Source organism: Bemisia tabaci, chromosome 7 (assembly GCF_918797505.1).
Source record: "Bemisia tabaci chromosome 7, PGI_BMITA_v3".
In the NCBI taxonomy this organism is placed as follows: Eukaryota; Metazoa; Arthropoda; class Insecta; order Hemiptera; family Aleyrodidae; genus Bemisia; species Bemisia tabaci.
In genome coordinates this window covers 52,641,747-52,656,871 of record NC_092799.1, presented here as the reverse complement: position 1 = coordinate 52,656,871, position 15,125 = coordinate 52,641,747, and the positions used below count along the sequence as shown (strand labels likewise).

General features: G+C 36.9%; 1 protein-coding gene across 1 annotated transcript; it reads left to right on the top strand.

Moving 5' to 3' along the window:
- Nucleotides 1-475: 475 nt before the first annotated feature.
- LOC109039367 (uncharacterized) lies at nt 476-12,428 on the top strand. Its single transcript, XM_019054827.2, has 5 exons — nt 476-630; nt 1,087-1,285; nt 2,506-2,669; nt 4,016-4,077; nt 7,708-12,428. The coding sequence occupies exon 5, from the start codon at nt 7,870-7,872 to the stop codon at nt 12,160-12,162; it is 4,293 nt and encodes a 1,430-aa protein (XP_018910372.2). The 5' UTR covers nt 476-630; nt 1,087-1,285; nt 2,506-2,669; nt 4,016-4,077; nt 7,708-7,869; the 3' UTR covers nt 12,163-12,428.
- Nucleotides 12,429-15,125: the final 2,697 nt, after the last annotated feature.

Here is a 15,125-nt window from a genome sequence, read left to right as displayed (position 1 = left end):
AAACTAAGGTGCCGATTGTTGGCCATTTTGAAACTGTTTGAGATTATGACATCAAGTTTGCGCGAAAATGTATCTTTTTAATGTTCTTTCAAACGAGGGATCACAAAAAGGGTATTTCCATTTGAAAAAAAGGTCGTTGTCAGTCGGCTCTGTTACCCCTCCCCCAAGAGCTCCCTGAAAATTTGAATTTTTAGTTTCTAGTCAAATCTTCAATTTTTAATGCGGTATTAAAAACTGAAAATCGATATTTTAAAGTTTAGTTTCAGCTGTAATGACAATTTGAGTCTCCAAAGGAAGCTAAAGCTCTACTGCGTTATTAAAGTGGGAAGATTAACCTCTTGGCACAGCAAGCACCTTGTAGACGGACATGTAGTGGACATGCCGCACCGTTAAAAAGTCCCGCCAATATTTAAAAACCCCGCGCTTTCGAATTGCGCCTCTCATGTTTGTTTTATATTCGCTCAATAGAGAGCAGCACGGCTAACCACGCCACAACATACAACAAAATTATGTTGTTGGTGCGTCAACGGTTGGTGTTGTTGGTGTTATCTGAAAAGAACGAAATTAAAGTCCTATTAAATTTAATTTTGATTGCGCACTATTAAGTATTTTATTCAAAATTTGTCTACTGTAAGTACCTAATTTTCACAATATATATCATTGCAGCACTACCAAAATTTTTGTCGTCCCCAGTTCTTATCATCCAGAATCTAACCTTTTGCCGATCGAAAGCTGAAACGCACAACTAAAAGGATTCATTCGCTTCGATCTGGAAGTAACGCTCTCATACTTTGTGTGAGAAGAGATGTAATTGTTTTCGAACTGTACAACATGATCACATCATCCATTTGGCCTAATGCCACCAAGCAACTCCGCTTAAACTCAGGCGGTTGTGGAACTACTAGTTGGACCGCAACACACATAACTCCCTCTGGTTTTCTTTCGGAACACTGTATGTTTCATCAGTTTTCTCTTGCAGATAGCTAATCTTATGGATTAGATAGAAATTTTTTTCCTCATTGCGTCATGCAGTTCAATAGATCTCCGTGAATTAGCGTTTTCTATTATTCTTGGATTTGTTCATAGGGCACGTACAGACCTACCAGAATTGGGGAGATTCAGCCATGCCATGATAAATGAACTGAAAACCCTGTGTACACAGATCATTAGGCGCTGCTATTGTACTGCGGAATAGCACTGCAGGGAAGTCTTGAGTTTCAGCCGGCCCTATGTACACCGGGGGCTCAAAGTGACTTCAGCTCTCCCTTTTCCATTTCAATTAGAAGTAAGTATGCCGCATATTTGTACACCATGGACCTCTTTTTACTAATGAGAATCTTTGTAAATTGATAATGCACGGTTTTCTTGCTAAAGTTGAAAGTTGGAATTATTCCCATCCCTTGATGCCTCCCAGTGGATGTTTCCTGCATACATGTCATCATAGTCATGATACCTGTAAGCGAAGTACCTAGTTGCGCGGTCCTGAACATGTGAATCACATTGGCTCAAGTATATTGAGGTATCCTATTAAATCCAAATGATCTCATTATCACCTGTACGCTTCTCTCCTTCTACTGGCCACTTGGCTGTGCAGCTTATCTATACTTAAGCCCATCTGCTAATGGCAACCTCTTCTGAGTGGGAAACTAGATGAGGTATGAACTAAAGCACTGCACATCACGTTTTCTCATGGAAAATTCGCAAGAGAAACGAATTGCATCATAGAAAGTAGTTGACCTAACCCATTCCTTTAAAATGACAAGTGAGACTCGTCATAGCTGCACTGGTCCAAGCGGGAAATAACAAGTCCCGCTTGTCATGCAACTTGGCTACTCGTATTGCCGTGTTTTGATGTTTTAACGAGAGATAGCGCCGGGTAAATCGACAGATGTTGTCACTAGAAGTCGTGTGACCAACATGTATTGGTTTTGCACGGTAATTTCCTCGATTATAGGGAATTTTGTTAGTTTCAAAATCCGGAAGCGAGGAATAACCTCGAAACTGAACCTAATTTTGCACGCAATTTTCTTGACTTTATTTTATTTTCATTCCGTATTTGAGCGGTTTAGTTGTAATGCAACTATTATTTGTCACTTATATTGGTATTTTTTGGGTTTTCTGACTTATTGCAAGTATTTTTTTTCCAATAAATAAGATTTTTCTCCTAAATTTTGCTCTTTTTTTTTTCTCAAGAAATTCACCTGACATAAGCAGACTTACTGCAGAAAAAGTGCAACTTCCTGGCAAATTTATTTATATAATTATCATACTAAATATAACTAATTAGAATTAGGCCAAAAACTTGCTCCTGATTATCAGGGAAAGCAGAAAACTAAGATGAAACCAATACAGCTTTTTACAGTGAAATTAAATAGTAAATCTGTGCGCAGGCATGCAAAATTAATCAATAAGGGAATGGGTTAAAATAAATTTTCTCCAATGTACTCAGTTCATATTCTGGGCAAGAAATTGTAATTTACACTTTTCATCTGTTTTTGCTCGTAGGTGGGCAGCAATACTTTGCCAAGTCCTCACGTGTCTGCATAGTACAAGATCAAACTTATCCTTGAGCTTCAAAGAAAGAGTGCGGATGTATTTGTCAGAAGAAGTATGATTCCACCTCTTCTTTTTTGCCTCATTTTGTCTTAATACTACCAAGCTATGACCAGGTATGTGATCTTTTCTAGGTACTTTACGTATGTCAAAGCAACTAATTTCTTTTTAGGTACAAAGATCCTCTTTTCATCTTTTTTCATCAATATATTTGAAAAAACTAAATACTCCAGAAGTAATGGTATCTTGTCAAAGTATATCAACTGTCAAAATCTCAAACCATGTACAGGTTGACTAGTGATGAGAAAAACCGAGGTGACCAAGAAGAGTCAGGGAATGCAACTCAACAGGGAAAAATCAGGGAATTTCGTCAACGGTCAGGGAAATTGTTGTGGAGCCAAGTTCCACCTCAAAATTGGGTCCATGACGGGCCAGCTAATCACGTTGTTGTGCCAACATTTTGACCTTATCAATCAAATGCCCTTACGTTTTCGTTAAAAGTCGGAAAATTTCGTTAGAAGAAGTCAGGGAATGATAAAATGAAATTTTGCAAGCCACCCTGCATGTATGTTGTTGGCAAATTTTTGTTGAGTAATTCTCCATTTGAAGAAATATGTATGAAAGGAAGTCAGTGCAAAGCAAGATACATGGTTTAGAAGTTACACCATCGATGTGTAAAGACGCATATTAAAACAGTCCCTGACAACTTTTTTACCTATGATAATTTAAGGAGTCCATCAATGGGATGATTGGAACTCTCTGCTTTTGCAAAATGTTTAAGTCGCATTGCCTAAATTTACTTATGCTTGTTAATTTGTAGTTTTCAGGGAAAACCAAATTTTGAAATAAATAAAATATGGAATTTAGTGGAGGTCTCATGGAGCTATATATGTAGTTTTGTATTACATTGCCACAAAGTGTCTTCTCTTATGATTCGGCATGGTCTGTCAAATGTCGCAGATTTGTGTCTTAGCACAATTTTCATGTGGTTCCTTTGTGATGATAGCAAAAAAAAAAATTTAGATACCTAGAAAGCCCTGTTTTTGGCTGCTTAAAAGTTGAGTAACCATAAATGCATAGAGCCAACTTCACTCTCAAAGTTAGAGATTTTCTGTCATTCTATGTCCAATGTAAGTAATCATTTAAATTGCCCAAAACAAAAAAAAATGGTCCTTAAGACAAATCTAATTCACTTTTTCTTGTGATAATTAAAAAATACTTTAATTTTTAGGAAGCCATTTTTTTGGCTCCAAGAATTCGTTGGAAGTGCGATTGAACAAATAAAGAATGGGTCAAGGCTCAATATTTCTTCACTGAAGAGCACCTCTAATTCAAATTATTTTGAGTCAAATGAGAGTTTGGTGCAAAACGTCTCTAAGATTAACTTTATTTAACATGATGTTTGCCTTTGCTTACTTTTTTCTGCAAAAACACTAATATCATTTTTGGTTGAAATTTTTAGGGAGCAGTCGTGATAGAGCCAAGCTCAAAGGAAATCAAAGCATGAGATAATTAAATTGTAATGTAGGTATAAATTAAACTTGTTTTAATTCATGGCCTACTTAAAGTGAGAGTCCACGCCAAATAAGTCTACACACTAGGTGTCAGACTGCAACAGAATATAATCAGAGGTCATTTTGTCATGGGAAGTAAATGCAAGGATCAAGATGACGGATCCTCTATCGCAATCTAAAGTGTGTAAACTTAGTTGGCACGGACTCTGTGTTAAGAAAATTGAATCAACAAGAAATGAATGCTTGTGTATTGTGTAAGGACTAGTCCATCTTGCATTAGAGTGAATTCAAGAAAATGGGAAAATAAAAAACTCGATCTCTCCAAAATTAAATTAAAACTCCCGACGCATTTCGGGGCTCCCCTGCCCCTTCCTCAAGGCTGAATTCCAAATCAACAGCCGGCATTTACGGTTTTAATTTAATTTTTGTGAGTTCAAGTTTTCTAATTTTCCAGTTTTCTTAATTTTATTCACTAGCTTGCAGTTTGTTACATTTTTCCCCATTTGTTTCGTTTCATTTTGTGTTACTCCCGGTTTTGCTTGCGTGAGTCTTTACACTCCAAGGTATAGTTAAAATTAAGCTATTCATAAGCTTCATTCTTTGACAGACGACACCTTTAGATTGTAGAAATTACTGTTTCCATACTTTTGAATCAATTTGAGTATTTTCTCAGAAAAATTTGGTAGGTGATCCTTGAATCAAACCTTCACTTCTTGAATGTCTAATTTTTTTTAAAATTTTACTAGAAAAGCTCATTAAAGGTGGCATATCACAAAATTTTCAACTCTTATCAACATTTGGAAGGCAAGTGCTCAGCGTTTCAATGGCCAATGGATCATTTCATATAGAACCTACCAGCCATGCAACCACCCGACTCAGATTTTGATTATAAATTTTTTTCTTGATCAGACCACCAAATAATGAACTTCTGCAAAATATTAGGTCTCAAATCGAAAAACTTATTGAGATATGAATTTTTGAAGTTTTAAGAATTTTCAAGAAAGAGACGTTTCGAACTTCCGAGAAAGAGAGGGTAATTTTTCCCAAAAAAATTCATCCCGGGCCCATTTTTCATCGGATGGAAGTGAAAATTTGACACAATGTCAATGAATGTATGTAGATTTGAGAAAAAAATGCATAATATGATCGACTTCTCTCATTGATGTGCTGCGGTTGATTGTTCTTCTTGATTTTGTCTGATTTTAGCAACAAAACCGTCCCCCCTTCAAATGCCCATAACTTTTGAGCTGCAAGTTATTTTTGCTCCAATGTAATGCTCCTAAGAGTAATAGAAAGACGCCTGAAGAACAATTCTGATGGCGTTTTGGGCTTTAGTATCTTTTTTTTTCACTTTTGTCCAAAAAAGGCCTAAAAAACTGAAAATAACACCAAAATTATTCCGATAATTGGCCATTACCTGAAAAGTCTCCTCAAAAATCGCTCAATTTTTCCCTGAATGGTCCTTACTGTGTGTACAATATGTTTGAAAAATAAAATCAATGATATTTTGAGATTAAATATCTTTAACTTTGAGTTTGTTCCGAAAAAAGGCCAGCAAAACTGAAAAACACTGAAATTACATCGATTATCGGCCGTAATTATACAGTACCAACTCAAAAATTGCTCACATTTTTACTGAATGGTTCTCACTGCATGTGAAATGCGTCTGGGGAATAAAAGTGATGGTACGTTGGGTTTCCATAACCCTTCTCCCAACATTTTTACTCAAGAGAGGCTGGCTTAACTGAAAAAAGCACTAGGAAAATCTCATTAATCGACCATTACATTGAAAAAGCAATTGATTGGGGGCCCAGATTTTTCACCAAAGGACTCTTGTTGTTTGGGAAGCACACACAATGCACAAAGCATTGTGTGTGCTTCCCATACAATGAATTTTTTTGGGAAAAATTACCCTCTCTTTCTCGGAAGTTCGAAACGTCTCTTTCTTGAAAATTCTTAAAACTTCAAAAATTCATATCTCAGTGAGTTTTTCGATTTGAAACCTAATATTTTGCAGAAGTTCATTATTTGGTGGTCTGATCAAGAAACAAATTTATCATGAAAATCCGAGTCGGGCGGTTGCATGGCTGGTTGGTTCTATATGGAATGACCCCAAAGTGCGAAACCTCTCATCTCTTTTTTTTTAAAAATCTCTGTTCCTATTTTATCTCTTTGAAAACAAGCCAAGTTTATGGCTTGATTTGTTTTATAGAATATTCTGCTAATAGAAAGATCAGGGAAGTTTTCAAGAAATTACATTGACTAGTTTTCTAAAGAGAAAATTAAGTAGGTATGATACCAAGTCTGCAACATCACAAAGAAGGATATTTTATTTTTATCTTTATATTTTTCAAGATTAGTTCATTAGCCTGAACAGAAAAGCTCAATACAAGTCGAATTAGAAAAAGCTACGAAGTAGATGAATATTACAAATTTAAAAATTCTTACAAGGTGTGGGAAGCGTTTTACATAAAGTGTTCTTTCAATATCTTAATGAACAAATTTGGCGACTCAGCTTTGACAAAGATCTCTTTCAACTCTTTAGGTAATTTGATATGTGGTATTGCCCTTTGACCATCGATATTTTAAAGAACAATTTTGCTGAATTCTATGAAATGGGAACAACAACGTAAATTTCTTCATGAAAATATGATACATGAAGTAGATGAAGTCGGTAGCTTACATCAGCATGAAATAATTAAATATATATATTAAAAAAAATTATTATAGAGAATAAAAGTGAGAGTACTGTACACATTTTAGGTTATTTTACAGATTTTTAACCCATTCCTTTAACACAGATCTGCCTCCTCACTTTCCTCATACTCTTCAGTGCCATCCCAAGATAACTGCGCATATGCCACATCAGTCATACATATATCACATTAATCTTAATTATCTCTATGTTTGTCTTCAGGTACTAGAAAAATTACAAGAAGAGAGAGGACATAAGAGCCATAAACTTTTACTTTTGAAGCATTTATAACAATTCAAATAAAATTTTATTATTTGGTTTCAAACTTTTTGCGATGAAAATCAATGCATTATTTTGTGACATTGAATTGAACATGGAAGTAATTTTTTGTTATTATTTTTTTCCATGTTGATGTCTGCCTTTAGAAATGAGAATTTTGTGTGGAATCAGAAATACTTTGCTGGGGCAGTAAAACTAGATGTTTTTGCAAGTGTTTGTAGTTTTTAATGACAGGGTTGCCACAATCAGGGAACACCCAAGGGAAGCTGGGAAATGTCGAGGAACTTTTAAAAGTCAGAAAAAATGACAAAAGTGTTTGGGGAATAAAAATCTTATTTGCTTTCTATGATGGGTTGGACGTTTTGAGCGACAAATCATGACTGAAAACTATTTTAAATTATGTCTTTTAAATCATCTGCCATATATTCAATTTTCAGGGAATTTTACCAAAATTTGTAAAGGAATGTCAGAAAAATTCACATTCTAAATTCTGTGGTAAACCTGGATGAAAGGTAGGAACCTGGGTCACGAAAGTTTTACCAATGGAGAAGAGGGGCTCGAAAAATCCGTGATTAGCATGACGTATCTTATGAAGAGCCCTTAATTCTTATTTTTTTGTTCTCTCTTTCATTTTAAAACCCTTTTTTTTTTTTTCATATGTTTTAGGTTTCATAGGCTGTGACCAAACTCCAGAATAAATATATGCAGTGCTAACAATTCATGGCGACCATTCTTCAACTTTAGTAGGTGATCACCAAGCTCCATCCCTCTAACTTCAACCCAGAAACAGCCCTCCTTGTCAGCCTTAAAGATAGGCAATCTTTAAGCATGGATCAAACAGATCGATGGCTGAATTGTACTGCTATTTCGACATCTTCTATCACTAACCCAGTCATGACCACTCTGAAACCTGTAACCAGTGTATTTTTCCATTCGCAAAAGGAAATCATGAAATTTCCTCCCAACAATATCTCTGAATCTTTCTTGTCAGCTGAATCTCAACCTGAGTTAAGGATTCCATGCTCTAGTGTCTCTAAGTGTAGCAATGCAGTTCAATCTAGTGATCTCAGAAGGGTGAGGAGAACTTTTAGAAATCCATTTTCTAAGTATGTTTCAGTATCATGTGACAAGAATGTATCAAAAACTCAGTCTAGCAGGGAGTTTTTTGGTACTTCTGTCAACGTATTCTGTTGTAAGACAGGCCAGAGCAAAAACTTTAAGTACTCCTATAAATTGAACACCTCAAATAACTTGTATAAGTTTAAGTCCATAAGGTTAAATCTTAATCATCCATTTTTTCACAAGAATTTAAGTAGAAAAAAGCATTACATGATTACCAACTCGAAAATTCAAAAGAAAACATCTAATCTGTCCTTTGGTACAACTAAATGCCCAGTAGACAGTGAGTCAATCTTGTCTGATAGTTTGAATTGTAACTATTCTGGTGGTTTTCCCCAAATTCTTGAGGCTGATTCATTGATTACCACAGTAGAGCATAATGATAGAAAGTCACTTAAACCTGAAATTTACCGCAAGTCTTCAATTAGGTGTGAAAGTAGGTTATACAAAATACGAATTGATGTTCAAGGTGGTGGCATAACGTACCCAAGAACCTGTGAGAAATGCAAAGCAATTTTCCTCAGTCAAGCTTCATACTCGGCTCATATTGAAAAGAAGCGCTGTGAACTACGAATCAGTCAGACGCAGAAAAGTTTGGAGGCAAATCCAGATGATTCCATACTTTTTGTAAAAGACATTGACAAGTATTTCCCACGTAGCATTGGAGTTAAGTATCCAAGAACATGTCATAAGTGCAAGGCAACTTACTCGCACAAGACATCATATTTTAGGCATCTAAAGACTAAACGATGCGATCAAATTATCTACCAAAAAAAGATTGCAGAAAATCCAAATTATGCGCACGAAAATCCAGAACCAGAGATTTTAGACAAACGTCCAGATTTATTTGTCTGCCCCGATTGCAATACTGCTTATGTAAGTAAACGATCACTCAGAAAACACCGGAAAAAAACGTGCAAAAATCGCAAAGTCTCTTTCATTCCTTGTGTTCACCCCGGGTGTGAGATCAATTTCCATCTTCAGCTTTCCATGATACGCCACTTAGCAGATGCGCATGGTGTGGATTTGCAAATTCAAAGGAAAAACTTCGCCAACTATGATCATTTTCTGGAATGGAAAAAGTTTGAGGAAAGACGCACCTTCACCATGCTAACAAAGAGGAGAGGAGATTATATACAAGCTGGAAAAAAATCTCAATATTACAGTTGCATGTTCAACGTCCAAGAAAGGAAAACCTTGCCAGACCGCAAATATAAACATGCACACAGCAAAGGCAATCTTGTGAACACTTACTGCCCAGCAAGAGTGGACACTCTAGAAGGGCCAGATGGTGTGGAAGTCACTTACTATTCGTACCATAACCACGAACTGAACCCTGAAAATCTGAGGTATTGCAAATGGAACGACGAGACAAAAGACTTGATCAGTAAGATGATTGAAAATAAAGTCCCTGTGAGTAAAATTAAAGCAGAATTGTCCTCTAATACTATGAACTCTGACATCCCCGTCCCTCTGAAGGAACATTATATAACAGCTCGTCAAATCTACAGGCTGAAATATGATCTATCAGCAAAAATGAAGATAAATAAAAAAGATGCTTTATCAGTTCAGCTTTTGGTGAATGAATTAGTCGCAGATAAGCCAGATTCTATTTTAGTGTTTAAACCGCAGGGTAAACCAGTGGAATTAGGAGAAGTTCCTAAAGAACAGCTGTCGGCTCCATATTTGTTTGTATTAGGAATTCAACAGGAAAGGCAAAGAGTTGAATTGATCAACAGTTGTAGGAAAGTTCTTTGCATCAACATTGAACATTTTCCAAAAATGTACAATTTTTCGCTCATGAGTTTTTTCATCCAGGATGAGTTTAGTGAAGGATATCCTATCGCACATTTTATCACAAATCGACTTGATTCCAACACACTCACTTCTCTTTTCAGCATTTTTAAGGCCAATAATCCTTACTTCGAACTAAATGCTTTCATGACCGAGGATAACCATATTTTGTATGATGCTTTCTTACAAGTCTTCGATCGAAAACCAATTCATTTACTGTGCAAGATGGATGTGAATGCATCCTTCTTGAAGCAATTGAACGAAAAAGTCGAAAATTCTGAGCTTGTAGCAGAAATGCACTCCAGTCTCATGGCTGCATTGGAAGAAAACGATATAGAAACTTTCAAAACGATGTTATCCAGTTTTCTAAGTAAGTATGAAGAAATCAGCCCAAATTTCTGCAAGCACTTCTCTTCCCGCTATGCAAAGAAAGCTGAGTCATGGGCCATGTGCTTTCGGAACCTTCCCTATGCAGCTGCAGATAGCTCGGAATTTTGCAAAGTCTTCCGCAGAAAAATAAAATTTGCATATAGACTCCAAAAAGCTAACAGGCGAATGGATGATTTCATCAATGTAATTCTGAAAACGGACAGGTTTTTCCATCTAGCAGTAATATATAAGAGATCCACAAATGAAGTGCCGCACATTGAAGGAATCGAATCGCTTAGTCGACACGCAGAAGGATTACTCATACCAGATGAAAGTGTTACTGCCGTCACGGTATCAAAATCAAAATTTAAAGTGAAGTCAGACGATAAAGAAGACTCTTATTACACTGTATCAGTGTTACTTGATAAATGTAGTGTACCAACAGCCTGTTACATTCAGTGCCACAAGTCCTCGTGTCATCCTCTCTGCTGTCATATGTATTCTTGCAATTGTCCCGACCAAAATTCACTCTGTAAGCACATACACAAAGTTCATTCTTTGAATAAGCAAAACCCAAACCAGCCAAAATCTGACAAACTCAATGAATCAGACGAATCAGACTGCGAATTGGATTTCAGCACAGTGCTTAAAAAAGCAGCTGTCCCACCTCCGGAAATGACCGAAGAACAAAGGCTCTTAGCGGTAGCGAAGAAAGCCGTCAGAGAACTGGAAACTCGTTTAGCAAATCCCAAGTCTGCCCCATTGTCACATCATATAAACATAACCTTGAGCTCTCTTGCATCAGAATGTGATAGGCTGATTCACCGCCCAGAAATGCCAAAAGTGGTAAAAATGCCTACTCCTGTAATCCTCAAAGAGCCTACTGTTGTAATCGTTAAAGAGCCTACTCCTGTAACTGTCAAAGAGCCCAACGCCAAAACCGTTCAAGACAACTCCTGTCCTCCACCCTCAATCCCAAGTTACCATCACATTGATCATGCTTACACGGACCTCACCGGAAATAAAAGAAGCCAAAAAGCAGATCCGCCACAATCCAGCCCAGTACCGAAGAAAACTATCAAGTTGGATAATGTTGCTAAACCTCAGCCTGCCAAGGTCAAGCAAATTAGGATACCTTTAAAATGTTACACCCAACTTGATACTGTAAAAAATTTTTCAGGGTCTTTGAAACTCTCGGATTCTTTGTTTAAAACACTGTTCAAATTAGGTCCATACAATGTTAAGTTGTACCATCTAAAATCATTAGATCCTGATATTCCGGATGAGGACTTGGAGCGGATCCAAATAGAAGTGCCTGGTTTTAAGAAAGGATGGTTATACGACTGTGTTATCTATTCTTTTCTTACGAAAATTGCTCAGCCTCACATATCTGTGAAAGTCATCGACCCCTGCGTAAGTCAGCTTGTGTTGCGCTCAAATGGAGAGCCCGTACCAATAGAATCTGTAGCACATTTTGATAGAATCCTCATTCCATGCAACCCTGATGAGAGCCATTGGCTACTGGTCGTTGTTTATCCTGCTGTGAAATTGATCCATTTCTTTGACCCGCAGAGCACTATTGTTGAGCCGGAATATCATAAATTTATCGGCTTTTGGGCCAAGACTATATCAAAGGCCTCAGGTATTCCATTGAAAGAGTGGCAGATGAAGTCGCCAAAACATACTAAACAAACTGATAATCTTAACTGCGGCGTTTATGTTGCATGGTATGCCGACCAGATTTTGAAAAATAGAACGACATTCACTTCAGTGGACATTCCAAAATTCAGACGATACATGTATGAATGTTTAAGAGTTGGTCTCGTGGAGGAGGCTTAGTGATCATGGCAGTTTTAATTTTTGTTTTTAAAAAGTGAGGATTTTGTGTATTTTGCTACTGGAATTCCTGAATATTATTCTTTCTGCGGAATTCAGCCTTTCTGTTGATCATTTATATTTTTTTATACATTTATGCTGGTGCACATTGTACCTTAATGTCTTGGAGGAATTTTGTAGGTTGGAGCCGCAGAATTGATACCATTTTTGGAGTTACATATTGTGTACCCAATCTGAAAGAAAAATATACCATGATTTTATTATAAAAATTGGGTTTTTCTTGTCTAAATTTTGCCTTTGTTTTAGGAGCATTCAGGATGATCCAAAAGTTCTGCACCACCAAACAGGTTCTTGCACCTCTTTAGGGTGATCCCTTTAAAATGTTGGGAGTTTCTGAGGCACTTACAAAATATCAAGTCTCTATCTCAATTTGTTCAAAAGTTATAAGGGTGATGCCTGGTATTGGTGATGCAAGACTTATGAATCATACTTCAGAGCAAAAGAGCAGAGAAGGAGTCTGTTCATTGAGGAGGGCCAGAAAAAGAAAAATACGGAGCTTAACACCTCAATTTTACTGAACCACAGTGTTATGATCTTATGAAAATTTGGATTTGATCCATAAACCATCATTTAATTTGTAATTATTGTGAGGTTTTTCTTTCTGTTTATAAAAAATGGAGCCCAATCGAATCTTAGAAAGGAACCGTGCGATTTCTTTCTTTAGATCGTCAAAGAGGAAAATTTAATTCATAGTTGGAGGCCATGTACACATGGACTAACCTTAACTTGCATGAGAAATTGTATCAACTAACTTTTATCAAAGCCTCAAGTTTCTCAATAAATTCCATTGCCTTTTGCTAACTATAGCCCACCACATTCAGAATTGATACCTGGCGGCAAAAAAGAGCACGGATGTTTTTTTTTTTTTTTTCTTTCCTTTTCTTTTTTTCAAGTAAATGGGTATACAGCTCAAAGCCAAGAATGTCAAATGTAACCTCGAATATGAATTAATGTGACCTCGTCATTACCCATGTGATGTCCACTTTGTATCAAATTATCTCATCGACATCTTATATCTGCAGACAATTCAGATTCCTTTATTTCAAAGGAATTTTTCTCAGCCCTGACAAGTCAGGAAAAGTTAGGAAATTTTTTTCTCCAGTCAAAACATCCCATTTGTCTAAATTCAACATACTTGACGGTCAAAAATGTTAATTGTGTTATGAATGTTTATCAGAGATCATGCCACGAAAAGACTGAAAAGCTTAAGTAGTGTCGGGGATTTTTAGTTTGAAATAGGTATCTGAATTGTCTGGGAATTTTAAATCCAAGAAACTTTTTCATTCTGAAAACAGCGATAATCACGACAGGTCTTGATTCCGCTAGCTTTTGCCGATAACGGCCCCGCTAATTACACTATTCGGCAACGCTGCCCTATACAGAAGATAGTAAATAATTAATAGGATAAGTGCAGTTTTTTAATATTTCCTAGTCAATTTAATGTGAAGACTTAAAAGAATGTAAAGGGTGTAATTGGCAATAAAACTAGGCGAGTGATTCCCATTAAATAATGCCAAATTATAGTCTCCATTTATATTCATCATTTTTCTCTGTGCGTTTTCCTTTTTTCTTCCTGTCAATTGGATTAAATATTCAAACGGCCTTATCCTCGTGCAGCGACAGCGTATGAATGCAGTGAGTGACACATTTTGTTTTGACAAGCGGAAAAAATGAAGGCGCTTTGGGATTTTCAACGGCTAGGTGTGGATGCAACTATTCGTGTTCTCCGGATGTCCGTGTTGCATACACCAATAACTGCAGGCGCTGTGGTTTCCTAAGCACGACCATCAGCTGCGCTCAGACGGCTGTTCGGAGGCATATAGAAAATTGTTCAACTCCATGGGCGGATCGAAACACTTCGAACGGAAAGGGCGCCCCGGGGACCCCCCCCCCCCCCTCCTAGACAATTTTTGAAATTTTCAAGTATCTAACATGCAGTTGGAGTCGATTTCATCATGAATAATTACCCAACATAAGCCTCACTCCTTTTTTCCTCCTGTCCTTCCTTTCTTTTTGAGGAAACAAGAGGGGCCTCCACCCCTCTGGATCCGCCTATGTTGAACTCTAATGGTTCTAAAATCGATTTTCAAAAGGTCAACTTATCGAGGTTTGGGGCTAATAGCCGGGTGCTGGACTTGGTTTCATTATTATTGACATCTTCTGTTGACGCAATGATGCGTACCTATCGGTCAGCGATGTTTGAGATGACGTCAATCATGATTATTTTTGCCATCCGTTGAGTTGAGTCCAACTAGGAATTCTGTCATTCTAAGGAAAAACGCCGTATGCACTTCGAGAGTTGTCACCGATAAAATGTTTGATTTTAAAAAAAATTTATGAATATTTTTCCTTAAAATTTTCAGACACTTCAGATCAAATTACAAACTAAATTATCGGAGAAATCGGAAGAAGAATATTCACAGATTGTCCTGTAAATTAGTAATATGTCGAAGGAAATTTGGCAACGCTTGAAGGCTCATACGGCGTTTTTCCGAAGCACGGCAGAATTGATCCCTGGTATGGAGGGTCAATGATGCAAAACCTATCCGTTATCTCCATGACAACGCAAGCTGTTGATCGTGCTCTATCAACAAAGTTCTATAACCGCGTGGTGCGATTTCGAGCCTGAAGTTTTGAACCGGTACATCAAGGTAAGATCTACCTGTCGTTTAGATAGCAGATTTCTCAATTTACGTGAGATTCTAATGTAATTAATAGTCGTGTTTATTTACGTACTTGAAAAATGGGTTTTACCAAGCGGTTTTTCCAATCATGCCCTTGTATTTCATTTTTGAAAATCTTATATTGCCATGGCTTACCCTTCCACCAGTTTTCACTATAAAAAAACTAGGAATTGGCAGGCAATTTCGTTAACTTTCACGAAATGTGACGGCGATACTCACCAT